Genomic DNA, 27,864 nt, shown 5'->3' on the forward strand with positions numbered 1-27,864 from the left:
CCCAAACCCCCACCGACTTCTTTTCCTCCCCTTCTCCGCTTTAACTACTTTCGTTTTCAAGTTCCCAGAAACAGCCGCTGTTCTTAGAAGAGCTCCGGAAGGTCAAAGGGGATTTCCAGGAAGGCGCCGCGCCAGAAGAGGAGAAAGGAAAGGATCCCCCCTCCCCTCCCCTCCCCTCCCACCCCACTTCGTTTCACTTTTCCCTTATTTGATCCCGATTTTACAAAATTAGACGGACTTTCAGCGGCCCAAAAGGGGGTTTTCACGGCCTGGAGGCGCAGTGCGGCGAATGACCTCCAGGTGGCGCCCGCCCGCCTCCCTTTGCGCCCATTAAGCCGCGGCTCCTTTTTGAAACCGGTTCGCTTCTAACCGGAGTGAATTGTCGGAGCGGAAAGTCGAGCTGCTGCGGGTCGTGGCCGGGCCTGGCGAGGGCGGGGGGTCTGCGGCTCCGCTTCTGCAGACCGTTGAGGCGGCAGCCGCGTTTGCAGACCTCCCACCTCCTCCCCCTTGGTGCTTTTTGGAAACTTTGCAAAGTGTCCGGAAACTTTGCAAAGTGTCCGATGAGGGAAGACGGTCCCGCTGCCTCCTCCGGGCGCTGATCTGAGCCTCCTTCGCCCGCCTTGGCGCTGCCGGCCTCGGAGATGAAGCCCGGCCAGGTGGTGCCCTGCGTCTGGATCCTGGCGGTGCCGCTCTTGGACTTCCTGGCCCTCCGCCTGGCGTGGCTGGCCCTGCGTGCTCCGTGGGGGAGCCCCCTGCTGCTCTGTTGGGCCGCCGCCCTGGTCCGGTGCCCGGTGCTGATGCTCTCGGCTTATGCTCTCGGCTGCCTCAAAGGGCTCCCTGGGGCGCTCCGAGACGCCCTGGTGCCCGCGGCCTCCCTCCTCAGCCTCCTGGTGCCCACCTGTGCCACCTTGCAGTACCTGCTCCTGCCCGACGGGGGCGCCGCGGAGCTGGCACACAGCTGGGGCAGAGCGGATGTTTTTGCTCTGAACTACCTCGTTGTGGGGGCTGTTGCCCTCCTGTGGCATCAACTGGCGCCCCCCAGGCAGGGAGAGACTGGCAAGAGACCCTCAGCATCCTTTGGGCGCCTCCTCTCCTGCATGAGGCCGGACCGGCCGCGGTTCGTAGCTGTCGCTGGACTTGTGGTGGTCTCCTCTTTGGGTAAGTGTGCGTGTCCCGTATCAGTCCTTCAGCCAAACTTTATCCTTTTTTCAGCTTCCAAGAATTGTCCTGGTGGGACCCCATCACCCTCAGGCGAGAGGGTGTCATTTTGGGAGGAGAACATAAGAACATAAGAACTAGCCTGCTGGATCAGACCAGAGTCCATCTAGTCCAGCACTCTGCTACTCGCAGTGGCCCACCAGATGCCTTTGGGAGCTCACGTGCAGGATGTGAAAGCAATGGCCTGCTGCTGCTGCTGCTCCTCCTCCTGAGCACCTGGTCTGCTAAGGCATTTGCAATCTCAGATCAAGGAGGATCAAGATTGGTAGCCATAGATTGACTTCTCCTCCATAAATCTGTCCAAGCCCCTTTTAAAGCTATCCAGGTTAGTGGCCATCACCCCCTCCTGTGGCAGCATATTCCAAACACCAATCACGTTAGCGTGAAGAAGTGTTTCCTTTTACAGTCCTAGTTCTTCCCCCCAGCATTTTCAGTGGCCCCTGGTTCTAGTATTGTGAGAAAGAGAGAAAAATTTCTCTCTGTCAACATTTTCTACCCCATGCATAATTGTATAGACTTCAATCCTATCCCCCTCTGGGCGTCTCCTCTCCAAACTAAAGAGTCCCAAACGCTGCAGCCTCTCCTCATAAGGAAGGTGCTCCAATAATCCTCGTTGCCCTTCTCTGCACTTTTTCTATCTCTTCGATATCCTTTTTGAGATGTGGCGACCAGAACTGAACACAATTACTCAAGATGCGGTCCGCTTACCGCGGCACTATATATAAGGGCATGACAATCCTTGCAGTTTTATTATCGCTCCTTTCCTAATTATCCCCAGCATAGAGTTTGCCTTTTCAGCTGCCATTACATTGAGTTGACCTTCCATGGAACTATCAGCTAAGACACCCAAATCCCTTTCCTGGTCTGTGACTGATTAGCACTGACCCTATGGCGTGTATGTGAAGTTTGGATTTTTTTTGCCCCTAATTGCATCCTTTACATTTTGCTACATTGAACTGCAATTGCCATTTCTTAGCCCACTCACCCTAATTTATCAAGGTCGCTTGGAGCTCTTAGCAATCCTTTAGTTTCTCCACCACACTCCCATAATTTGGTATCATCTGCGAGACTGGCTACATACCCACCTACTTCAGGTCATTTTATGAATAAGTTAAAGACCACTGGTCCCAATCTGTGGATCCTTGGGGACACCACTCCTACATCTCAGGAAGGGAACGCAGAACATAGAACTAGCCTGCTGGATCAGACCAGAGTCCATCTAGTCCAGCACTCTGCTACTTCGCGGTAGCCCGCAGATGCGGGAGCTCACGTGCAGGATGTGAAAGCAATGGCCTGCTGCTGCTGCTGCTCCTCCTCCTGAGCACCTGGTCTGCTAAGGCATTTGCAATCTCAGATCAAGGAGGATCAAGATTGGTAGCCATAGATTGACTTCTCCTCCATAAATCTGTCAAAGCCCTTTTAAAGCTATCAGGTTGATAGCCATCACCCTGTGGCATGTTTGACCAATCACCGCGTTGCGTGAGGTGAACCAGCATTGGTCAGTTCTTCCCCAGCATTTTCAGTGAATGCCCTGGTTTAATATTGTGAGAAGAGAAAAATTTCTCTCTGTCAGCATTTTCTTGTATAATTGTATAGACTTCAATCCTATCCCCCCTCAGACGTCTCCTCTCCAAACTAAAGAGTCCCAAGCTGCAGCCTCCTCATAAGGAAGGTGCTCCAATAATCATTGCCCTTCTCTGCACTTTTTTCTATCTCTTCCGATATCCTTTTTTTGAGATGGCTAGCGGTAGAACTGAACACAGTACCTCCAAGTCGCGGTCGCTTCCGCGTGTCTTTACTTATATAAGGGCATGACAATCCTTGCAGTTTATTATCAACTCCTTTCCCTAATTATCCCCAGCATAGAGTTTGCCTTTCACAGCTGCCATGCATTGAGTTGACCTTCCATGGGACTATCAGCTAAGACACCCAAATCCTTTCCTGGTCTGCTGACTGATGGCACTGACCTGTATGGCGTGTATGTGAAGTTTGGATTTTTTGCCCTATAATTGCATCGCACATTTTGCTGCGTTGAACTCGCGATGCCATTTCTTAGCCCACTCACCTAATTTATCAAGGTCCGCTTGGAGCTCTTCGCAATCCTTTGTGGTTCTCACCACACTCCATAATTTGGTATCATCTGCAAACTTGGCCACCACACTACCCACCCCTACTTCCAGGTCATTTATGAATAAGTTAAAGACCACTGGTCCCAATACGGATCCTTGGGGGACACCACTCCCTACATCTCTCCAGGAGGGGTCCCAAGCAGAAATTAAAAACATACAAACATAGAAGCAAAAGCTGGAAGGGTTCCAAGGGTCATCTAGTCCAACCCCCTGCACAACACAGGGAATTTGCAACTCCCCCCCCCCTCCACACACACGCACAAGCAACCCCTGCCCTCTGCCCCGAGGAAGGCAAAACACCCCCAGGATCTCTGGGCCAATCTGGCATGGAGGAAAATTCTGAAAGTGGCCAGCATTTGATGGTAACGTTTATCCTCCACTCCACATTTACCCAGCAAACCTGGTTCTTGCCACCCACTGTCTCCAAACATCCTTTGTGCATTCACTCCACATTCAGTCCATAAAAAGTTACAGTATGTTTATGCCCATTACAGTGTCTTGTAGTTGTGAGTTCCACAGGTTAATAATAGAGCAAGGTTCAAGTCCAGTATCGCCTTAAAAACCAGCAGGAATTCCATGATGTGTAAGCTTTGAGAGTCTCAGCGTCTTTGTCCGAGGGATGGAGATTCCTGAGCCTTTAAATCCCTTTAGGTATCTGTCGAAGGGAGCTTGAACTCTTGAAAGCTCATACCTTGGAAACCTTGTTGGGCCTTTAAAGTGCTGCTGTAGACCAACATGGCAGCCCACATGAGGTTATAATAATATAATAATAGATTGTGTGGGTGAGAGAAGGAGACTTGGCTTAGTTTTGAATAAAAATTCGCCTGTAGCGCATTTAGGTTGTGTGTTCCTGCGTGGCAGGGGGTTGGACTTGATGGCCATTGTGACCTCTTCCAGTTCTATGAATCTAGGCCAGAGGTCTGCAACCTGCGGCTCTCCAGATGTTCATGGACTACAATTCCCAGCACCCCCTGCCACCATGGCCAGTTGGCTGATGGGAATTGTAGTCCATGAACATCTGCAGAGCCACAGGTTGCAGACTCCTGATCTAGGTAGGCCCTAGATTCTAGGGGAGGGCGGTATATTAATATAATAAATAAATAAAATATAGTATAATAAATAAAATAAAATAGGAGATCCTTGGAAGTTGGAAGCTTGCTGGGCCTAGTCACCCTCTCTCAGCCTAGCCTACCTCACAAAGTTGCTGTGAGGATAAAATGGAGGAGAGTAAAATAAGGTGAGACTCTCTGAGTCCCCGTTGTGGAGGAACGTAGCGTCGAAATGAAGGAAGTAAACAAATAAATATTTTTCAGAGCTAATAAAGGAAGGTGTCGTCTGGCTGTTCTCAGTTCTGACTTCCTATCCCTCACGGCCCACCCCCAGAACCGCAAATCCCCTCCTTGCTTTTAGTTTACTGTACTCTCTCCTTCAAAAGAGCCCAGGAATAAAGCCCCTCTTTTATTTCAGGGGAGATGGCTCTTCCCTACTACACGGGACGTGTGACTGATTGGATCGTGACCAAGGACGGCTCTTCTGCCTTCGAGAGAGCACTTTGGATGATGTCTCTCTTCACAGTCGGCAGGTAGGGAAAGGATGGGGCAGGTGAGGTTGTGGAGAGGGGAGAACTCGATAGAAGGTTTGTAGGGAGAAAGGAAAAAGGTATTACCCTTTCTGCATAAACATTTTATTTTATTTATTTTTATTTATTTAATTCAATTTGTTTGCCCCCCTCCCCACAAGGACTTTAAACATTTTCAGGCAGGAAATAACATGAGGTTCCACATTGGTTTTCCCTCTTACGTTCTGAAAATGTTTTATTCCAGTCTGAAAACTTATTATATGAAACTCCCTCCTCAATGATTCTTTTTTTTCCCCTGAAGCATTTTCAAAATCTCTTGCTGTGCAACCAAATATGCAATGTTTTATTTCTCCAGCTGGGAATTGCAAATCCACACCCCTCTTCTTTACCCTCTGTGGCTCTCCGCCATTTTCTGATTTGCGTTTTCTCATCTGCCATCGTGGCGGTCTGCCATTTTTTCATCAGTAATGCATTCATTATTGCCTGCCTATAAAACGAAAGTGCCGGTATATTTGCCTTTCTCCCCCTTTTAAAAAAAACAACATCTTTTGTAGAACTGATTATTCATCTAAAGACTGAATCTTCAAAGCATCAAATTCATGTATGTGGGTTTTTAAAAAAAACTTTTGCAGTGACATTATGAACTAAAGAATAACTTGAAAATGTTTTCTGTGCAAACCAACGGAAACAGCTGGTTTTATTTCAGTTTGCGGAGCATTTTAAAAGCGTTTTCTGCGGACAAAACCCACAGAAAACAGTAGTATTGGAAACCTTCTGGAAACGTTTCAACTGCTTTGTGTGGAAAGGGCCATAGTTGATTTGGGTTGAAGGCCTCAGACCAACCTTTTCTTTTCTTCCTCCCTCAGTGCCGTGACTGAGTTTCTCTGTGACTGCCTCTACAACGTCACCATGAACCGGATCCACACCCGCCTCCAGAGCACCGTCTTCAGCTCCGTCTTGCGACAGGACATTGGGTTCTTCCACGCCAACCGCACAGGTAAACCCCACCGCCACCCCCCAACCCACATCTTCAGAAGGACTGTGACAGTGTACCCTTTCCAAAACAGAAACTCCCTTCAATACTGTACATTCATTCATTCATTCATTCATTCATTCATTCATTCATTCATTCATTCATTCATTCATTCATTCATTTATTTATTTATTTATTTATTTATTTATTTATTTATTTATTTATTTATTTATATACCGCCCTCCCCAAAGGCTCAGGGCGGTGTCCATCAACAATAAAACAATTTAAAACATCATAATACATAATTTACAATAAAATAATACATAGAATACTAAAACTACAGATGGCTTCAACCCCTCCTTCCCCCTTTATGTACCCACGGGAGGCCAGATGTTCTTATGGCGGAGTTGACATCATCCCGGCTGGCCAAACGCCTGGCGGAACAGGTCTGTTTTACAGGCCCTCGCGAGAGCCTTTGTAAAGTCCCGCCCCAGAGGCCTGATCTCACCTGGAAGCCTGTTCCACCAGGTAGGGGCCAGAGCCAGTTAGGGGCCATTGGCATGAAGAAAGTCCCTGGTTCAATTCCAAGGAACTCAAACAGGGCATTTCCTGTGGTGGCCCCTCACCTATGGAATACTTACCCTTGAGGCCTGCCTGCTGTCTACTCTACTTTCTCCTAGGCGCCAGGCCAAACCACATCTTTTTACCAAGGCTTTTAATTGCGGGTGTTATCCTACCAGCTTTTTAATCATCTAATTTAATGTGGTATAGTTCCGCAGGGCCTGTAAAACAGAGAGGTTCCTCCAGGACCGTGGATAAGGCAGTTTCTTTTGTTGAATAGGGTGAAATAATAGGTAGATGAACTAACAGTGATATAGTTCGATTGGTTGGAAGTTAGATGAGGCATGATGGGGTGACCATCTCTTGTATATCTTGAAGATAAAGGACATACCGATTGAGATGAATATTTTGACCATTTCATTATTGTATTAATTCATGTTGGTATACTGATTTGTGTAGGATAAAAATCAAAATAAAGTAATTCTGTTTTATAAATGGTTTTTATCCTGCTTATGGCCTATTATTATTATTTGGCTATTTAAGGTTCACCTTTCTCTCTAAGGCCCCTTCCGCACACGCAAAATAAAGCATTTTCAAACCACTTTCACAACTGTTTGCAAGTGGATTTTGCTATTCCGCATAGCTTCAAAGAGCACTGAAAGCAGTTTGAAAGTGCATTATTCTGCATGTGCGGAATGAGCCTAAGACTCAAAGTGTAAATCAAATACCATTAACAGGATGAGACATCCTGTGAGTAATACAATAGATTTAAACTATAGAAATCTGGGGGGGGAAATGCAACTCTAAAAAAAAGCTGAAAAAACACAATCTCTGAAACACTAAGGTGGAGCTACCACGGTGCCGGGGGTGGGGACAAATGCCCGTGGGGGCAGGGGCGGGGCGGAGAATCGCTCCCTCGCACTACTCTTCCTTGGTCTGCCCTGCGGCCCGGAGCAGCCTGCTGGAGGCCGCGTGCCCAGCAGTGGCACAATGGCACAGTTTTTAAATTTAAAAAACTTTTAAACAGCTTTTAAGTCTTTCAACTACTGGAAGTGAAGGGGGGGGCACCATTCTGTCCTGGGTGCCATTATTCCCCCCATCACCACTGCTGAAACATGATATGTTAAGTTGTCAGGTTGCAATACAGTGGTGTAGGTCTCAAGATTCAGTGACTATGGCACAAACCAGCTGAGGTCGGCTTACCACTGGTAAGCCGCACCCTAGACATCATTCCAAAAACACCAGGGCAACACTTGAAACATCTTCAAACCGACAAAATCAACATCTGTCAGATTCAGAAGACAGCCTTGCTGGGATCCGCATGAATACTACGCCGATACATTACAACTTCCTAGGCCTCTGGGTGAGGCTCGAATTGTAATGAAAGGCCAACAATCAGCTAAAGAATTGGCAGCTGTGGAATTATCAAAATAATAATAATAATAATAATAATAATAATAATAATAATAATAATAATAATAATAATAATAAAAAATAAATAATAAATAATAATCTTGAAAAACATCTGGAAAGCCTAAACTTGGACAGAACATCAGTCCACATGCTGCAGAAAGCAGCACTTCTAGGAACTGCACATATTCTACGCAAATACCTCTAATATCCTAGGTCCTTGGGAAGGACTCGATATTCAGAGATGAATTCCAGACACTTGTGCTGTGTTGTTATGTGTATAATAATAATAATAATAATAATAATAATAATAATAATAATAATAATAATAATAATAATAATAATAATAATAATAATAATAATAATAATAATAAATGGCTTTAAAGATATACAGTGTTTTTTAACTGTAACCACTTTGAGTGGATTCTGAAGTTATAGTTCAGAAATATTTCAAGTAAATAAACTCTGTTTTGCAGCCTTCAGATCTGCTTCTACGTAAGGCACGGTCTTGGAATGGTCTGGAGGGGGCCGGCTTGGCTGGAATTCGCACTCTGGTCTTGTTTCAAACACTCCACCACCTCTCAGATCCTTGAGTCGAGAGCCATTTGCAGGAATGGGAACGGGCCTCGCCCTGAGTGGTAGAGGCATCCCAAGGTGGGGGAGGAGAACTTTGTGCCAGATGAAGAGTGTGGAGGGGCTGACAATAAATCTCCCCCTGAAAAATAATCTGTTCTTAGTCTGTTTTGAGGGGTTAGCAGTTGTAGGATTCAGCAGGTTTGCACCACTTCGGCAGAACCGGTTGTTAAAATGGTGCTTGTAAACAACCAGTTGTTGAATTATTTGAATCCCACCACTGTCTATAAGGTTCTTGCATTTCTGTGAGAGGCTGACTTTGGAAATATTCCAGGAACTGACGAGGTTCTCTGCTTCGTACACAAACCTCTTCTCGGGCTCTTCCAAGCCGTCTCATCTTGTTCTCATTTTGACCTCCTTCCCCCTTCTCTCCGATCTGTCCCTCCAACCAGGAGAGCTCACGTCCCGCATCACCTCAGACACGGACACCATAAGCGAAGCCCTGTCGAAGGACCTGAGTCTGCTGATGTGGTACCTGATGCGACTGATCTTCCTCTACGTCATGATGGTGTGGGTCTCCGTGCCCCTGGCCCTGTTTGTCACCACGGGGCTGCCCTTCATCCTCCTGGTGCCAGAACTCTCTGGGAAATTTCTCAAGATATCTACGCATCCTGGGGTGCTACGCGGGGTCCTGGTGAGAACCACATGGCATCTGGTCCCCTGAGAAGGGCTAGTCGGGTGCCTCAAGGGAGATTCAAGAGGAGGTTGTGGCTGCTGGAAAAGGTTCCGTGCTTAAGTTGCTAAATGAAAGGAATGGCCAAAGCTCTGTGGAAGTCACCCATTTTGACCTGGAAACGTTTCCCCTTCATGCAATGCTTCCTGTGTTTACCTTCTGCAGAAAGGGAATTCTGCCCTTTCTCAGGTTGTATTTTCCTCTTTGTTAATTGAAACCTTTCAGGGCCTGGAAAATACCTTGTCCTCTCTCCCTGCCTTTTTATTCACAGAAACCCAGCCTGGAGTACTGTGATTGCCTCGGAACAGCCACTAAGGAAATCCATTGCTCAAAGTTAAATGTGCAGCTTTTATCATTTTCAGGGTTTTTACCCCTCACCCTTTTAAAAAAAAAAATCACATTTTTTCTACAAACCTATGGCCCTTTTCAGGTTTGTAGAAATGTCTGTCTTGTCCGTTCCCAACTCCAGTCACGGGATTTAAGTATCCAAAGATCTGGCCAGGCTGCCTATTAGAATATAAGAAGAATGATGACATTTTTCTATGAAAGCTAAACATCTTTCATTGATTTAACAACATTAATTATAACTTAGTTATGTCTGTGTACTTGTAACCTCAGCTTGTGGGTTCCGTGGGGCAGTACTTGGAAGGAGTTGCAAAGAACCAAATTTAAACAAAACAGTTTACTTCTCTTTACAAATAACATTAAACATCAACATTTAACATTACAACTCAAGGTCTTGTTCAGGTTGCATTTCAAGTCCTTCTAGTTACAGTCTACTGATACTGCCAAGTCCAATTCTTCTTTGCATGTGGGTTGGCTCCTGCAGACTCCAAGGGCTTGATGAACAGGATGCAACATGATGAAGGTTTCCAGGAGAACTCTCACCCATTACAACCACAAAAAGAAACCCTGAAACAATAAACTCCAACATTTACAACATACCAAAAACAAACAACTACCTTCCCAGTAGTTCCCAACAATATTGCTGTTTACCTTAACAAGGTGTTAAGGGCTTATAGAAATCAAGGTCCGAGTCTGGTAGCCTTGTCTTCTCCAAAGAGCTCTGCAGCCTTTCTGCTGCTCTGAGTCTCCACCCCTTACTGGTTCAACCCATTCTGGGCATGGGGGTTACATACTGTCTGGCATATTTACTGAATTTAAAAGTATAAATATCTTCGTTTCATAGAAGAAAAGTAGAAGAACTCACAAGACTTGAGAAAGAGTAGCAAACTGCTGCGCCCTATTAGGTCCATAGCACATGTATCTTAAGTTTTACCATCTGAGAGGTAGAAAGTTGGAAGTTTCTACAGTAAACAAAAGACGGTGAATTCTCTAAACAAAAATTCTCTCATAGAGTCATTAAGATTAAGGAGGTGAGGGACAATTCTGGAGCCTTATGACAGATACAATTTGTTGGAAACCACTCGGAGCCCAACAGGGAAGGGGCAGGACAGAAATGTTATGAAATAAAAAGAATAAATATTAAGGTAAACTTTATCATCTTGACAACAATTTGTTCCCTCCCTGATTCCACACCCAATCCTCTTCTGCTCAATCTCCCCGGTCCCAGGCAGAAACTGACATCTCTCTGCAAACAGGAAAGATGTTTTGCTTAACAGGCGGACTTTGTACCCCGTTCCGTAGAACTTGGCGCTTCGGGTCCAGGAGTCCTTCGCCAAGGCCAACGACGTGGTGGTGGAGACCTTCCAAGCCATCTCCACGGTCCGCAGCTTTGCAAATGAGGAGGGGGCTGCCCGGCGCTACGAGGAGAGGCTGCAGGAGACCTACAAGCTCAACAAGTGGGAGTCTGTGACTTATGTGATCTACTCGTGCACTAGCACCGTAAGTGATCCCATTGCTGCCTTGCTTTTCTGAACAGGCAGTGGAGCACAGGAGCAGGAATTGGGAGGGACTGGAGGAGGGGCTTTGGTCGGGGGGTGGGGGTGGAGAGGAATGGGGTGCTCCTGGGCTTGCACAAGTGAGTTCCCCATCATGGCGCCCATCAAAGTCCTTTTGAGAAAGGCGGGCAGGTGGGCCTTTTGCCCATAAAGGCCTCTGATTGGCTTCTGGAGATTTGATGGACTGTAATGTTGTTCTGGCAGCAGCTGCCACCATGGCACAAGGATCTTCACTGTGTGACTGAAGAAAAGCTGTGACGGCCATTTTGTGGCTAGCTTAGCCACCCATGGCTGCCATTTTATGGAAGCCGTTTTGTTCAGGCTTCAAAAGTTGGGGATCCCAATCTGATGAGAAGGGGGTGCCATTTTTCTTATGCAACTTTCCTTCTTTCTCTCCCTCCAGATCTCAGGCTTGGCTCTCAAAGTAGGGATTCTGTATTACGGGGGCCGCCTGGTCACTCAAGGGGGTGTGAGCAGCGGAGATCTGGTCACCTTTGTTCTCTACGAAATGCAGTTCTCCTCAGCAGTGCAGGTGAGTCAGGTCTGGTGTGGGGCAAGAGGGTGAAGACAGGAGAACAGCAGGTTACAGGGGTTCACCTTCCACTCAGGGGTGTATCTGTAAAAATGGAACCCAGGGAAGGACTACCGGCTTGCCCTGCCCACCTCCCCAATTCTATGTGGAGTTTGATGCTGGCGTGCCAAATCCAGCTTTAAACTGTGGACTTTGAATCTGCAGTTTAAAACTCGACCTAGCCAGGCTGAGTTCAGCATCATAAGAACATAAGAACTAGCCTGCTGGATCAGACCAGAGTCCATCTAGTCCAGCACTCTGCTACTCACAGTGGCCCACCAGGTGCCTTTGGGAGATCACATGCAGACTGTGAAAGCAATGGCCTTCTGCTGCTGCTGCTCCTGAGCACCTGGTCTGCTGAGGCATTTGCAATCTCAGATCAAGGAGGATCAAGATTGGTAGCCATAGATCGACTTCTCCTCCATAAATCTGTCCAAGCCCCTTTTAAAGCTATCCAGGTTAGTGGCCATCACCACCTCCTGTGGCAGCATATTCCAAACACCAATCACACGTTGCGTGAAGAAGTGTTTCCTTTTATTAGTCCTAATTCTTCCCCCCAGCATTTTCAATGTATGCCCCCTGGTTCTAGTATTGTGAGAAAGAGAGAAAAATGTCTCTCTGTCAACATTTTCTACCCCATGCATCATTTTACAGACTTCAATCCTATCCCCCCTCAGACGCCTCCTCTCCAAACTAAAGAGTCCCAAACGCTGCAGCCTCTCCTCATAGGGAAGGTGCTCCAGTCCCTCAATCATCCTCGTTGCCCTTCTCTGCCCTTTTTCTATCTCTTCGATCGAACTGAGGTCTGGCTCTGCCCGGCTCCAGCTTTATACTGCTGACTTTATACTGCTAGGCAGAGCCGGGCAGAGCAACTGCTCAGTTTGACATTGAGCTCAGCAAGGTTCAATGGGCTGCTCGCAGAATGCAGGGTGAGGGCTGGTGCCCCCTTCAAGGGTGGGGCGCCATGGGCACATGTCCCGCATTGTCCCACTCTAGATACGCTTCTGCTTTCACTGTTCCTGGGAGTGGGATAGAGGGGGGAAGATTGTGTGTGGCCCTTCTTGGCTGTTCTTCCTTCAACCCCCCTGACTTGTTCTTCTCTTCCCTCAGTCCCTCCTTTCCGTTTACCCAAATGTGCAAAAAGCCATCGGGTCATCTGAGAAGATTTTTGAATACATGGACCGGACGCCCCAGATCAGGCCTTCGGGGACGCTGGCACCCCTGGACTTACAGGGACACATATTCTTGCAGGACGTCTGGTTCTCTTATCCAGACCGGGATGATACTCTAGTGCTGAAGGTACTTTTGAGTGGGAGGGGAGAGAGCTGAGCTTGGGGGTGGTAGAAATGCCTGGCAAGGGATTGCGAATGAAGGCAGCATTGAGCACCATGCCTTCCCACCAGAATTAAAGAAACCTGATTAGTTTTGGGAAGAGGAGCCGTGAAACCTCCAATAAGCCAGAGATCTTGGTCTGCCCCTGTCTGATATTCCCTTTATCAGATGCAAGCCTGATACACCAGATATGAAGGGAGTTTTGACTCTCAAGAGCTCATACCCTGAAAATTGGGGTGCTCTCTAAGTTACTACTAGACTTAAGTCCTGCTTGCTACTCTGTGCCCGAGGGTTTGGGGGGAGCAGGATACAAATTAAATAAAATAAATAATAAATAATAAATATCTGTTCTACTGAAGACCAACTCAGTGGCTCTCTAAAGCTACCTTTCATTTTATGAGCTGCATTGTTGTACGTTCTTGTTTTAATGCCCGTGTTCCTGAGGCAGAAGCCAAAAGGACAGAAATGATTTCACCTGATGGCTTGGCTTGGCTTCAGGAGACTTAAGTGGCCCAACAGGGGGTGGGGAGTGAACCTCAGCTAGGCCTCCCCCCCCCTTCTGCCATCTTTCCCACCCCCCATGGCAGGCGAGAGGCATTTCTCCCTAAACCCCTTGAAGGCTTCACTCCACTCTACTCCCCTCTTCCACAGGTGACCTCAGGCTGAGCTGCTACCGGCACGTGACTGGGTGCTTGGTTGGCCCTTCGGGATCCGGGAAGAGCACCCTGGTGTCCCTTCTGGTTCGGTTCTTCAGTCCAGACCGCGGGCGGGTGATGCTGGATGGGAGAGACCTGTGGGATTATGAGCATCGCTTCCTTCATCGCAAGGTAGGGGACACATTCACACACACACACCCGAAACGCAAGGGTGGTGAGAACTGGCTTTCTCATGCTAGTTACTTGCTGCCTTTCAATAAACGCTACTGATAATGCATCTAGAGCAGGAGTCTGCAATCTGCGGCTCTCCAGATGTTCATGGACTACAAATCCCATCAGCCCCTGCCAGCATCCCATCAGCCCCTGCCAGCCCCTGAATGGGAATTGTAGTCCATGAAAGTCTGGAGAGCCGCAGGTTGCAGACCCCTGATCTAGAGTCTGTTTATTGGCTTAAGACCCGAGACACAGCACAGGAGGAAATCCGCTGTATTGGCGTGTCTCAGCTGCGCAACCGTATCAGTCGGGTTCTTTTGGGCCTGACCAGGCTGTCCAGGTCTGCTCTAGCCTTCTTGTCCTCTCTGCAGGTGGCGCTGGTGAGCCAGAGTCCTGCGCTGTTTGCTCGGTCACTGCATGCGAACATTGCTTATGGATTGGGAGAGCAGAGTCCGGAGGAAGTGAGGCAGGCAGCCCAGCGAGCCGGAGCACACCGATTCATCGATGGACTGAGCCGCGGCTACAACACAGGTAGAGGTCCCCTCCCAGGACGACCCGCTCGGGGTCCACCAGATCCACAACTAACTTTGAGTCTATGGCCCTGGCAAGTTGCAACTAAAGGCCTCCAGCTCCGTAGCCCCAGCTGCCCCCAGTGTGGCCAAAGAGACTCTTCCCTTCTGCATGGATTTCGGGTGAAATGCTACCCCAAGAGATGAGACTGAAGTTGACCCCCAACTCCCCAATCCAGGCATCTCCATCCTTTCCTTCCAACGCAGCATCTGTGATTCTTTTTTCCTCCATTTTATCTGCACATCAATCCTGTGAGGTAGACTGAGAGCAAGTGATTGGCTGGAGGTCACCCAGGAAACTCAGCCAAGTGGGTGCTTGATTTCTGGTTCTAGCCTAGCACTGAACAATGTGCAGTGGATCAGGAGGGCTGCTGTAGTTTTAGAAAGTTACTACTGATTTATGGGGAACTATTATGGGGTTTATTTATTTATTTGATTAAGTTTGTTACTCTGCCCTTTCCTAGCATGGTGGCAACATGGTGCAGAGAGTAAGAGCAGCTGGTCTCTAATCTGGAGAACCGGGTTTGATTCCTCCACATGAGCGACAGACTCTTATCTGGAGAACTGGATTTGTTTTCCTGCTCCAGCATTCCTGCTGGGTGACCTTGGGCTTCTCACAGCTCTTCTCTCAGAAGACTCTCTCAGCCCCACCTGCCTCTCCCAGCCCCACCTGCCTCACAAGGTGTCTTTGGTGGGGAGAGGAAGGGAAAGGAGCTTGTAAACTACCTTGAGTCTCCTTTATGAGAGAAAGGCGGGGTGTAGGCCTGGCTCTGGGCAGCTTACGCACATATTTAAACAAACAAGATCAAGTTCAAATATAATCAACAACCATATAACAGTAAAAGGACGCTACCTCAAATTCCGTCTGTGATGGCGACTAACAACCAAGTGCTCATTAGAATACCCATCTCATTATAGCTAAGGAATTCCCCCCCCCCCAAGATTTTTCAGTCTACTGCAGTTGGGGGTGGAGAGGGAGGCGGGATGGTACCGGGGGGGCTAGCAAGTTGGAAAAGGGACGCTGACTCACCGAAAGGCCTGGTTTTCAAGGCAAGAGACAAACAGAGGTGGTTTTAGCGTTGCCTGGCTCTGCAGAGTCTTCCTCAGAGGTCTCCCATCCAAGCAGAGGCATAGCAATGGGGGAAGCACCCAGTGCACTGGTGCATCCTCTGCCCCTGCCACGCCCCATCCATCCTGTCCTGGAATGCCCCTGACACGCCCCCGGAACGCCCCCACAGGGGAGTGTGCCCGGTGCATTGTGCACCTTCTTGTCCCCTTGGAGCTACGCCTCTGCATCCAAGTATTGACCAGGGTGGACCCTGCTTAGCTTCTGAGATCTGATGAGATCTGTCTAGGCTGGACCATCCGGGTCAGAGTGGTCCCCATTTTGGACAGACAGAAGGCACGGGATGGGATTGTCACCTTGAAAGGGAGAGCAGCAGAAACTTAGATGTGGCTTATCAAAACTTATTTCAGTGTTGGGGTTCCAGGAGGTGAAACGGGTTGTCTGTGACACCCAACGATTTCTCATGTCAAAAAATTTTTCATCAAGGTTGCCCAGACAGCTTCTCCCGGGCCCTCGTCTGACTCTCTGTCCACTACACCTCACTGGGTGGAAAAGGAGGGAAGGAACCTCTGATCCAACCCTGTACTGTGATGCTAAAATAGCTAAAGCAAAGAGCTCAGGCAAGTGAGCCATGCCACAGACTAGAGAGGGAAAAGATACTGAAGAAGGGGCTCAGAGACCAGGATTGGGCTGCAGAATAGGGCTTCAGAGGGTTAGAGATATGTTTGGAAAGTTAAAGGGTGCGCGAGGAAGGAGTCTGAAATTGTTCGTCTTCCTGCAGATGCTGGGGATACAGGGGGCCAGATCTCTGGGGGGCAGAAGCAGGCGATCGCCATTGCCCGGGCTCTGATCCGAGACCCCCGAGTGCTGATCCTGGATGATGTCACCAGCGCTCTCGACACAGAGAGTCAACAACAGGTGAGTGACTTGGGCTGGGGAGAAAAGACACACCGTTCACACCGAGTCTCTATTGAGTTGTTGCATTTTCCATTTATCCCACCCTCCTTCCAATAAATTGAAAGGGCTGTCTGTGATTCGCCTCTTCCTGTGGTGTTATCACAACTGCCTTGTTCGGTTGAGGATGAGAGGCTCGAGTTCCCCCAATAATTTTCATAGATGGCTGAGAATTTGAACCCAAGTCTGTGCTCATACCTTGACTATTTAACCAGCAGGCTACACTGCCTGCCTTGCAACTGGTTAAAGGCACAGGAGCCCCTTCCCCTCAGGAAAGGAACCTGCAAGGCAGTATGTAGTTTGTGGCATGGCTCACTTGCCTGAGCTCTCTGCTTTAGCTATTTTCCACCCAGTGTGGTGTAGGGGTCAGAGTGTCAAACTAGGGCCCTGCAGAGCCACGTTCAAATCCAAACTCTGCCAGAGAAGCTTTCTGGGCAACCTTGGGATTCTCACACACTCTTAGCTAGAGCTACCTTACAGGGCTGTTGTTGTGAAGATTACAAAAGTTTTATGAGATAATTATATAAATTGTTTTTGGAGGGGTCCAATCAGAGCAAAATGAGCCCTTCAGGGATATAAAACCAGTAATTAATAAATATATATCTTAAAGTGATACGTGAGAGGAAGCACGCTCTGTTCTCATGGACCAATTGAAATAAATGTTGTTTTCTCCCTTAGGTGGAGAATGAAATCTACGAGGGGACGGCTCGCTCTCGGCGCTCCGTGCTGCTGATCTCCCACCGCCTTCGCACCGTGGAACGGGCCGACCGCATCCTAGTGATGGAGGAGGGGCAGATCCGGGAGGAGGGGACCCACCAGCAACTCATGAGGAAGAGGGGCGCCTATTGGCAGCTGCTGCAGACTCAACAAAATGGGGCCGAGGGACAGCGTCCGCAGGCTGGGGAGTGGGCATCTGTGGCCGAGGCTCTCAACTCGTCCCTTTAGAGGCTGCTGATTTGCGTGCTGGACAAGTGGAGGGGTGGGGCAGGCAGAAGGCCCCGGCCTCTTCCGTTCCTAACTGTGAAGCTGATCCTCTCTGCCCTTCATCCACAGTCAGGGATGTGGAATGGAAAACCAGCGTTATTTATTATTTTCTGGAAGGGGGAGATTTTGCCACCCCTCCTCCCCAAAGAAGGTTTCCTCCAGTTCGGTCACTTGCGTGAAGTGACCTTCATCCGGATCAGATCTGCCGTTTATTTCAGTGCACTCTTCTGGATTGCGAGGGATCTCCAGACGACAGAGGAAGCAGAGGGTGGGGTGATAATATTATGCCCTGCTATGGTCCCTCCCTAAACCCCGCCTTCTGCATGTGTCACTCCCCAAATCTTTACATAGCAATTGTGGTGTGAAAGCGTGGGAGGGGACAGTCTCAAATCCCAGAATTTGAGCATCCATTCTGCACACGAGGAAAAAGAAGATTGTGGGGGGGGACGGGGGACTTCTTCCCATTTTGTGGGTTGGAAGAAAATACCCCCCTTTCTCTAGGAAGAGCTTCTTTGGGGTAGTGATGACTTTGCAGGGAACTTTTTTTTAGGGACCCGTGTAAATAAAAAGAGCTTGCAATCTGAGATTCTCTGTCTCTTTTGTGCTTTATTTACACACACACACAGAGAGAGAGAGAGAGAGAGAGCTGTTCCTTTGTAGGATTTCTGCCAGCCTGTCTGAACAGGCTGATGCCCACCCCCGGCCCAGTTCTAAATCCTGCAAGGCCTATTTGCACCTCCTTCCTCTCTCTTCAGACAATTCTGCTGCTGCTTCCCCCACGAAGACAGGGCTGCCAACCTCCAGGCGAAGTCTGGAGATCTGTTCCCTCTGATAAATTTTCATTTTATTTATCTTTATGTCACAGTATTTATGTCCCACCCTTTTTCATCTAAAGACAGCGTCAGCTTACAAAATACAGCACAGTAATGTACAGGTGTGCTCTGACAGGTGTGCTCTGAGGCATTATGTACTGTACACTGCTGAGGCCCTTCGCCTTCCCGAAAACCTGCCCTCCCGAGCCCCCAATCTCCAGGTATTTCCCAACCCAGAGCTGGCACCGCAGCCCCAAGAGGGGAGGTGATGGGGGGAGGGGGACTTTGTTTTGGAAACATCCTCGAACCCTGCTTGGGGAAAAACGTTGGCAATTCTCAGAGGAGGGGTGTTGCGCTGGAAAATGGGGGGAGGGGGGCATGAAAAGCAAAATGCGTAGCGGGGGAGGTGGGACACTGGGCAGGGGAAAGGAAAGAAGGGAAGGCACTAGGAAGGAAACCCCCACCTCCCACACACACACGCTTCCGAGGGCGCAGAACCAAGGCTTTAGGAAAGACGCGCTCCCTGCCAGCCAATGACCCAGGAAAGCTTGAAATGCGTCATCTGTCGCTAGGGAGAACCGGAGGCGGCAGGGTCGAGCGGCCCGGGGTTCCCCTTTGCCAATAGGTGGCGTGTCTGGAGCGCCCTCTGGCGTCGACGAGGAGCAACGACGGGCGCCGAATGTGCGTGGGAGTGGACCTCTGGCGACCCCTGTAACGAGCTGAGCTTTCGCGGGCTTATGACCAGCATTCGGCAAAGGGGGGGTGGGGTGGGGGGTCTTCCTTGGGGGGGTCTTCCTCTTTTCCCCGGAAATCTCTCTCTGTTTTAATCCTTTGATTTTCTCCTTGGAGTCTGAGTGCACGCTTTGGGGGGGGGGGGGGGGGAAGAGGATGGCGGAGTCCCGGAGAAGCCACCGGGTTGCCAGGAAAAGCGGGAGGAAAAGAAGACGACCCCGCCGGAGACGGGCGGGCGCTGCCAAGAGAGCCACGCGTGGCCCCGGAGTTGGCAAGGCTGGCGCAAGGCTTGGGAGGAGAGGGCGGGTTGTGGGGCGGGAGGGGCGTTCATTCCCAGGGTCGCCCGGATGCGACTTGGCGACCCGCACCAGCTGCGCTGGGCCAGCCGTCCTTGGCGGTGCGGAGAAAAAGAGGGGCGCAGAGGAGGAGCGCTGGATGCGCCAAGGGGACCCTTCGAGCACCCGCTAAGTGATTTGGACGGAGCCCGCCCCACCCCCTGGCGAGCGAGGGCTGGGTGGGGGGAGGGCGGGGCAGGGCAGGCCCTTTGGCTTTCGCTTTCGTGGCGCCGAGGAGGGGGCCATGGCGCTGCAGGAGGTTTGCGGGCTCCGCCGGGAGGAGTGGGGCGCGCTCCTCGAAGGGGCTTGGGGGGCTGCGGGCGGCACCGGGCACTACGGCTTCGGGGCCGGGGAGCCCCGCATCGCAGTGCCCCCCGGCAGGCAGGTGAGTCGCGCCGCGCAGCAGAGGGGAAGGCGAGCCGGGCGGGGCTCGGCCCGGACATCAGGGGCTGGGGAAAGCGCTTCTGAGCGTGTGCAGAGGCTTCCCCAAACTTCATCCCGAGCGCCCCTCCACCCCCGGAGACGCCACCTCGAGGGGTGGGTTCCTGGAAAAGTGGGGAACGGGGCCTGCGGAGGGGAGGGGAGGAGGTTTAGCGAGGTACAGCGCCAAAAAAAAGCCCACCCTCTATTTTCGCCAGCGGAACGAATCTTTGGATCCATCTGGAGATCCGTTGCAGTTCTAGGAGATCTCCAGGTCCCGCCTGGAAGCTGGCCACCAGGGGCGTAACGAGGCAAACTGGAGCCCTGGGCAAAACCTGAGTTGGATGCCCCCCCCCTCCCCCCCGTGGGCGGCCACCCCACCAGGACCAAAACAAAAAAAAATTTTTGCACCAGTTTGCCTTCCCCCTTAATGTGTAAAAGTCGGATCCAGACGGATCCTCGTGAATTCATATGATTTTTTCATTGGAATGCAATGAAATAATCTGGACCTGACTTTTACCCAGGCCCCGCATTAATCACCTGCACATTGCTGTGAGCTGGCTTTAGTTTTGTTGAGAGGGAGCAAAAATATTGTGAAGCACTCCCCCCCAGCAAGGCGTACTTTTGCCCCCCCCCCCCCCCAGCAAGGAGTACTTTTGGCAAGCGACCTTAGTGGGTTTCTTGCCAGGTCACCAGCCTGTGCCTCCCGCTCCTGGGTGTCGCCTGCAGGGCACCACTGGCCGCTCGAGCTGCTACACTCGGCTGCACACAGACTGGTTTCTGCTCGCCTCGCTCGTTTGGTTTCTTCTTTGCTCTGAAACACACACAACACACACAGTGGCGAAGGGGGTGGGAAAGGGAGGCAGGCTTGTGGGGGGGGCGCCGCCAGGGCGCTCCACTCACCTGCTGCCCAGTGGCATTTGGAGAGGACCGGGGAGTGTAGGAAGGGGGGGATTTTCCCCCCAAAAAACGAAAGGGTGAAGGTCCTCTTGCACAGCTCAAAGCCACAGAGAGAGAGCAAGAGAGAGAGAGCGCCAGGAATGCCGAGAGAAAAGAGTGATGGATTGCACAGAGAGAGGTCATTTAGAGAGGTTGACCAGAGCGTAAGGAAGCCTGTTGGCTGCTGCAGTCTCCCCCGTTCTCTCTCTCTCTCTCTCCCTTCTCCTCCCCCCCCCCCACCCCGGGGAACGTCAGACTCTGATCTGAGAGCTCCCAGCTCCAAACCCAGCAGAGAGGGTTTATTGCTCTGGTGCAACGCAGGAGAGCAGCGGCTGGAAGCTCGCTTTCTCCCAGAAGCAGCAAGCTCGCAGACGTGGCCCTGGCCAACCCTACAAGCTTCGCTGGGGCTGTCGCACACACGCTAATTCTTCCCCTCGAAGCTGGGTTAGGGGCCAATGACCCAGGCCGCGGTTGGTCGGTGCCTCTCTCACACACACACACACCCGAGCTGCACTCTGTGCGGAATCCCACGAAAGATGCTGCGAGCAACAGGGTGCTCACTCGCTTGTCCTTCCCCCAATGAGTGCTGTTTCTGCTGCTCCAGGTGTCGCCGCCTAGTGAAGCGACCGGCCGTCTTATGGTAGGGTGACTAGAGGGCATTTCTGGGGCTCACAAAACAGGCTGGCAGCCCAACCCACCCCGTGAAGGTTGAGAGGCGCCACCAAGAACACTGCCCAGCCGGTGCTGCTGCAGCGCCCGACCCTGACCCCAGGCAGGGTGCCTGGGCTGCAAAGCAGGTGGGCGGGGGGGGGGGGGTTTGCAGCCACCGCAGCCCTGGCAGATTGATCCTAAACGGCTATAACTGATGATGCCGCCGCCCATGTGACTCGAATCGATTGCTCACATGCCCCCACATGACTAAAACTTCTAATGCCTTGGGCAATTGCCGCCACCCTGGCCAAATGATCGCTCACGCCACTGCTAGCCACCGCAGAAGCTGGGCTTGTGGTCCTGTGGTGGCTCTTGGATTGGCAGCTCCTCTCACACTTTGTGTAGCTCCCAAGAAGTTCTAACTCCTAGGGTAAAGGAAAGGCAATTCTTCAGATCATGCGCAGAGAGCTTTTCCTTTCGTCACTTCTAGGAGCCACAGGGCACAGCTTGGGGATCAAAGGTCAGAAATTCTGGGTAGATTTGAATCTGTAGCCTCTTGTACCAAGAGGTGGATGCTCAGAGAGGGTCCTCCTCACAACACTGGAGTGAAAGTGGCCATCGCCAGAGAAAGGGGGGGGCATTATCTCAGATGGAGAAATTAATTTTTTCATCTGCTGGCTTTCCCCATCTCCTCCTTCCCCAGCCCTCAGAGTTCCTGCAGACCCTCAGCGAGGGCAGCGGAGACAGGCACCAGATTGAGCTGGCCCATGGCACCACCACCCTGGCCTTCACTTTCCAGCATGGAGTTATAGTGGCCACTGATTCCCGCGCTTCGGCAGGCAAATATATATGTGAGTCCTCCTGCACCAGCCATGACTGCTTCTTTCTCCTTTGGTCTTTGCTTTGGACACCTGTGCGATAAACAATCTTTTGCAATTGCTGTGAAAAGCAGCACAGGTTGGCAGGGTTTTGGAGCTCTGTGGGAGCCTACCAGGCCTGGTTGACCAGAGACAAGATGGAGACAAACACACCAAAGAATCCCTCAAAACTTTTCCAGCTCTCCCGATAACCCTTCCCACTTCTGCCTTCCAGCAGCCTCGCATTTGGTTTGGGTGGGTTTTCCGGGCTGTGTGGCTGTGGTCTGGTAGATCTTGTTCCTAAGCCTCAGACGGCACCTGCAGGCTTTGCATCTTCAGAGGTGTATCGAAGACGGTTACACAGAGACTTTTTCTCTGTGATACACTCTGTGTGGAAGATGCTGTCAAGCGATGGTGCTGCAAAACGTTTTAGGGAACTAAGATCCTGAACCAGACCACGGCCACGCAGCCCGGAAAACCCACAGCAACCAGTTGAATCCGGCCGTGAAAGCCTTCGACAAAACCTTGCATTTCTTGAGGTTGTCCTTATTTAATATATTTATCCCCATTGGAGAGTTATTAGACTAGCAGCAAAGCCCATTGCAGGGGAAATGCAGTGGGCTCTAGTGAAGGGTGAGGGGGGGAAAGCATTTTCCCCTGCAAGTGGGCTTTACTGGGGTGGTCGTGGCTCCCCCCCTCCCAGCATGGCACTTCCCACGTACCTGGTCCTCAGTCCTGAGTCTGTAGCTTGGGGATGGGAAAGGTGCACCTTCGGGTAGGTGGAAAGATTAGAATTGGGGGAGGGTGGAAAGGTGAATATTGGGGTGTGGGAGGTAGAAATGAGGAAGGTTGGTATGGGGGAGGGTTGGAAGGTGTGGCTAGGGGTGGGGAGATTTGGAAGGTGAGTCTGAGGCCCCTTCCGCCCATGCAGAATAATGCACTTTCAATCCACTTTCACAATGGTTTGCAGGTGGATTTTGCAGTAAAATCCAGTTTCAAAGTGCATTGAAAGTGGATTGAAAGTGCACTATTCTGCGTGGGCGGAAGGGGTTCTAGAGGTAGGGAAAGGGTTGGAAAGCGTAGCTCCAGTGGGGGGGAGAGTGGGATGGGGGTGGGATGGGGATGCTTCGGGTGGGGAGAGGTAAGGGGGGTCAGGTCAGCCAACTGGCTGGCACTGTTTCCCTGTCTGGGCTGGTCAGGTCGTCTTGCTGGGGATGGGCGGGAAAGGAGGCTCCTCGGCTAGCCTTTTGAACTCCACTCCAGCTCCCTCAGCCAGCAGCAGCACATACCTTCCCGAGTTCCCATTGGCTGAGGGTCCATCGCCCCCCGGACATAATGTACTCTGGCAAGCATAGGGTAAAGAATTTTTATGAGCGCTGGTTCGTCTAGCCTTAAATCAACACACCCTTGCTAAGATGGGGTCTAAGAGTGGGTTGATGCGAGGGCTCCTTTGCCGGATCTGGAATCACCCTTTCTATCCCCCCCTCCCACATTCCTCACCCCCCACCTTCCCACAGCCACTCTTCTCTTCAACAAAGTGATTGAGATCAACCCCTACCTGCTGGGCACCATGTCTGGAAGCGCAGCTGACTGCCAGTACTGGGAACGTCTCCTGGCCAAACACTGCAGGTGGGTTTTCAGAACAGGCCACAATGAGATTTCTGGGCGCTGGGGTGACCTGCTGCCTGGGATATGCCGAGTCCTGTTTCACTTTATTGAGACTTTGCCTTTCTCTCCAATGCAAACCTGATGCTTTCTTGCTCTCTCTCTCTCTCTCTCTCTCTCTCTCTCTCCCCTTCCCCCCCCCCCCCCAAGATTCTGCTGCCCTACTGTGGAGGCTGCAGTGGGACAGCAGAGTCTGAGAGGGCACAGTTTCAGTGTTTGCTTTGAGTGCCATTTTCTGTCACAGGTAGGGGAGGTGGCTGAGAGGGCTTGCAGGTGTGAGGAGGATGCCCAGGTGAGAGGAGTGTCTGCCCAGGGCCCCCCCACAACCTGGAACCTGCCCTGTGCTGACTCCCCCCTCCTTCCTTCCCCTACCCTATGGCCATTCGGCAACAAAGGGGAGAGGACTGGGGCCTCGGCCGCCTTCTAAACTTTCTGGCCTAACATGCTGTCCCTGAAAGTACATGGATGGGAGCTCTCTGGTGCGGCAGCATGCTATGCGGATGGGACAAAAAGGTACTGGCCCTGTCGGCAGTGAGGGAGGGGTTTGGGGGGGAGGGTGGCCTTCTGGGAAAGGAAGGAGGAGCTCATGTTCAAAAGATGGGTCATGAGAAAGGGTGCTGGGTCGTTGGGTGCTGCAATGAAGGGCCGGAAGGGAGACCATGGGTTGAGTAGGACTCCTCGCTTGTCCTCCAGGGGGCGGAGGGGTTAGGCATTTCCCAGGGTCTCCAGATGAGTAAGTTCACCCATCTAAGAGCACCCCTGATATCTAGGGATGCCACTGGCCAACCACAGGGTGTGAGCAGCCTCTCCTGCAAAGACACCTTTTTATAAGCAGAAGTACCAGGCCTTTAGCAGCTGGGTGGGAAGCCAAAATCCAAGAGGGGTGGGCTTTTGTCCGAAGGAGCTGCCAGTGGCAGAGATGCTGCTGCAGAAGGGAAGAGCCGCTGTCCACAAAGAGGGGGGCAATTCGGGTCTGTGGGCTGGAAAACATCAACCCCCTCCCCCCGCCCAGCAGAAGGACTGTCACTGGGAAGGATGGGGGTGATTGCAGAGAAGGGAGCCGGAGATCACTCAAGTGAGCAAGCCAAGCTGCATTCCTCAGAGAAACTTGATAGGTCACCACCAGTCGGACAGAGGGTGAACATTCCTTCCTGGCCTCAGATGGAAGAGAGTATTAGGGTCCTCCTCAGAAGAAACTTGGGGGAACGTACCGGGTTTACCTCTAGTCCAAAGAGCTTGCTACTGTCTGGGTGAAAGCCTAATTCTGCGCATTTCACTGGTATAAAGCAGTGGACCACAATATACTTCTCTACCAGGCCACAGCCTTTGTAAATATATGTTTTTAGGATGCTTGACTGAGAGATCAAGGAAGGCTAAGATTCCAGCACTCCTTTTAAGGAAAGTGGAATGAATGATGAAAAGGAGGGATCTTTCTGGGAAGAAGAAGAAGAAGAAGAAGAAGAAGAAGAAGAAGAAGAAGAAGAAGAAGAAGAAGAAGAAGAAGAAGAAGAAGAAGAAGAAGAAGAAGAAGAAGAAGAAGAAGAAGAAGAAGAGGAAGGGGAGGAGGGGGGGGAGGAGGAGGAGGAGGAGGAGGAGGAGTTTGGATTTATATCCCCCCTTTCTCTCCTGTAGGAGACTCAAAGGGGCTTACAATCTCCTTTCCTTTCCCCCCTCACAACAAACAACCTGTGAGGTGGGTGGGGCTGAGAGAGCTCCGAAGAACTGTGACTAGCCCAAGGTCACCCAGCTGGCATGCGTGGGAGTGCATAGGCTAATCTGAATTCCCCAGATAATCCTCCACAACTCAAGTGGTAGAGCTGGGAATCAAACCCGGTTCCTCCAGATCAGAGTGCACCTGCTCTTAGCCACTACACCACTGCTGCTCCCTCAAGGGTTGAGGGAGAATGAAAGGACTTCTTAGCTTTTGAGGAGAAGACCAGGGGCTTATGGGTAGCCACCAGAGCTAGAAGGGTGGCCAGACCAGGGTTACCACATCCTCTTCCTTTCCCAATCTTCTGTGTCTGCAGGGTCCAGGCCTTTACTACATAGACGATAATGGGGTACGCCTGTCAGGCCCCCTGTTTTCCACAGGAAGTGGAAACACGTATGCTTACGGGGTGCTGGACAGTGGCTACCGCCCTGACCTCAGCGTGGAAGAGGCCTACGACCTCGGCAGGAGGGCCATCTCCTACGCCACCCACCGTGACGCCTACTCGGGAGGAGTGGTGAACAGTAAGTTCTCTCAGCCCCCCTACCCCTTGAACTGCTCCTGGCTCTTTCAGTCACCCCCATCTCAGTCCTACAAGCATGTGGCGGTTTATCGAGAGCCTGCCATAGTTTTGCACATTTTCCACAGAGGATGGTGGTATGTGCTTGCGCCCTTGCAGTGTATCACATGAAGGAAGACGGCTGGATCCGAGTTGGACGCACTGACGTCGCTATGCTGCTTGACCAGTATGCAGAGGCCAAGAAATGAGATGGGACGGACCAAGGGACGTACATGGCGGAGATTCTTTGATGCTCAGGGATGGAGGGAGAAAGGGATGAGAGCCCCGTGAAGATGGGGGGCTACAATAAAGAGACCTTTAACATGAGTTTCTTTGGGCTTCGGGTTGTTATTTTAAAAGTTTGTTAAAAACATTTGGGAGGCAGAGTCAAAAATATTCAACCTATAAGCTTCATTCGAGTCCATTAGCACCAGTAGGGTGATGCAGTAGCTAAGAAAGTTAATGCGTTTCTGGGTGGAGGGGGGGGTTAACATGATTTAAGCCTCATTCTGGGGAGGGGGTAAGGATGAAGGGCCAGTCATCTCCAACACCCACCTTCCTTCTCTGCAGCTTTCCCGCTCTTATCCCAGCACTTGGGCAGCTGTTGAGAAAATGGCAAGTTCGACACAGAGGAGCGAGAATAAAACCACCCCCGTGGCAGATGCCTTGGAAAAGAGAAAGGGGAATTCCTCTCCCCTGTGACCACTCACACAGTGGATATGAATGATCTGCCTTCACTTTATGGCAATGATGTGTTATGGAATGTTAGTGAACATTCCAACACAGTGGGGATTTGCAAAACTCAGCACTGTGAAGCCTGGAGAAGATCAGGATGTGGTTTGGTGGGAATGGGGTGCTGCATGGATGGAACAGAAGTAGGCAGATCTACATCCTTGCAGGTGGACCGCCGGTCTGGTCCAGCAGGGCTTTGATATTCTGAATCCATCTCAAGAATGACAGCTCCAGACCCCTCTGGGCACCACCTTATAGTCTCTTCATTGCTCTCCAACCCAGTTCCAGCTGCAGTGATGGTTTTCTTCTAGCCTTCTGGGCCCAATGGGGGTCTTTGCCCTCCCCCTGGCATCTCCCTGGGACTCATATAACATCATTTCAGGGCAGAGGAACCTCATCTGACCCCACCCACCCATCCCACACCCACCTTCTGCTCTCAGGAGCTGTGCAAATCCAGGAGGGCTGTTCTGCCAGACCTTTGCATGACAAAATATTGGGGCAGCAGAGAGGAACTTTGCATCACAGCATGTTTGGATGCTCTTTGGAAGCCTTCCTCCAGTTGACTCTAAATCTCTCTCTCAAACACACACACCACCTGCTGCACCCCAGTTACTTTCCACTCGAATGCAGCTGAACTGCCGGGCAGTGAGATAACTACTTCTCCTCCTCCTCCTTCCATAAATGGCAGCCTTCACTGTTTTGGGGATGGACAATTACACCTTGGTTCTGAATTTTGGAACTTGGGGTTTGAAGAGACTTGTAATTTGAGGGTCCAACTAAGCCAGTGGCGGTAGATTCAGGACAGAGGAAGGGAAATGCTTCTGTACTCAGCGAGTGATCACAATGTGGAATTCACTGCCAGAGGATTTACCAAAAGGGGATTAGGCAGATACACAGAAGGGAGATCTGTCAGTGGCTACTAGACATGGGCACTACAGGGAGCCTCCATGTCCAGAGGCAGTCAACCTGTGCATCCCCATACAGGAGGCAACATCCAAGGAAGGCCCTGTTGTCTCTGCAGAGGAACTGGAT

At 50.8% G+C, this 27,864-nt stretch overlaps 4 protein-coding genes across 4 annotated transcripts in view; 2 read left to right on the plus strand and 2 right to left on the minus strand.

The window, feature by feature from the left end:
* LOC125428554 (zinc finger protein 420-like) overlaps window positions 1–27,864 on the minus strand; it is a 577,239-nt gene that overhangs the window by 392,566 nt on the left and 156,809 nt on the right. The window lies entirely within an intron of this gene.
* The window catches only part of LOC125428839 (zinc finger and SCAN domain-containing protein 32-like), a 665,212-nt gene that overhangs the window by 335,537 nt on the left and 301,811 nt on the right, over window positions 1–27,864 (minus strand). The gene's annotated exons all lie outside the window — the stretch shown is intronic.
* On the plus strand, window positions 70–18,006 carry TAP1 (transporter 1, ATP binding cassette subfamily B member). The gene is made up of 11 exons (XM_048489592.1): window positions 70–1,158; window positions 4,815–4,929; window positions 5,793–5,923; window positions 8,896–9,101; window positions 10,824–11,021; window positions 11,481–11,609; window positions 12,759–12,957; window positions 13,632–13,807; window positions 14,221–14,380; window positions 16,266–16,402; window positions 17,117–18,006. The coding sequence occupies exons 1-11, from the start codon at window positions 642–644 to the stop codon at window positions 17,381–17,383; spliced, it is 2,235 nt and encodes a 744-aa protein (XP_048345549.1). The 5' UTR covers window positions 70–641; the 3' UTR covers window positions 17,384–18,006.
* Window positions 19,526–26,427, plus strand: PSMB8 (proteasome 20S subunit beta 8). Its single transcript, XM_048489618.1, has 6 exons — window positions 19,526–19,686; window positions 22,015–22,162; window positions 23,686–23,872; window positions 24,292–24,346; window positions 25,861–26,065; window positions 26,221–26,427. The coding sequence occupies exons 1-6, from the start codon at window positions 19,546–19,548 to the stop codon at window positions 26,307–26,309; spliced, it is 825 nt and encodes a 274-aa protein (XP_048345575.1). The 5' UTR covers window positions 19,526–19,545; the 3' UTR covers window positions 26,310–26,427.

This window comes from Sphaerodactylus townsendi, linkage group LG03, assembly GCF_021028975.2.
Source record: "Sphaerodactylus townsendi isolate TG3544 linkage group LG03, MPM_Stown_v2.3, whole genome shotgun sequence".
In the NCBI taxonomy this organism is placed as follows: Eukaryota; Metazoa; Chordata; class Lepidosauria; order Squamata; family Sphaerodactylidae; genus Sphaerodactylus; species Sphaerodactylus townsendi.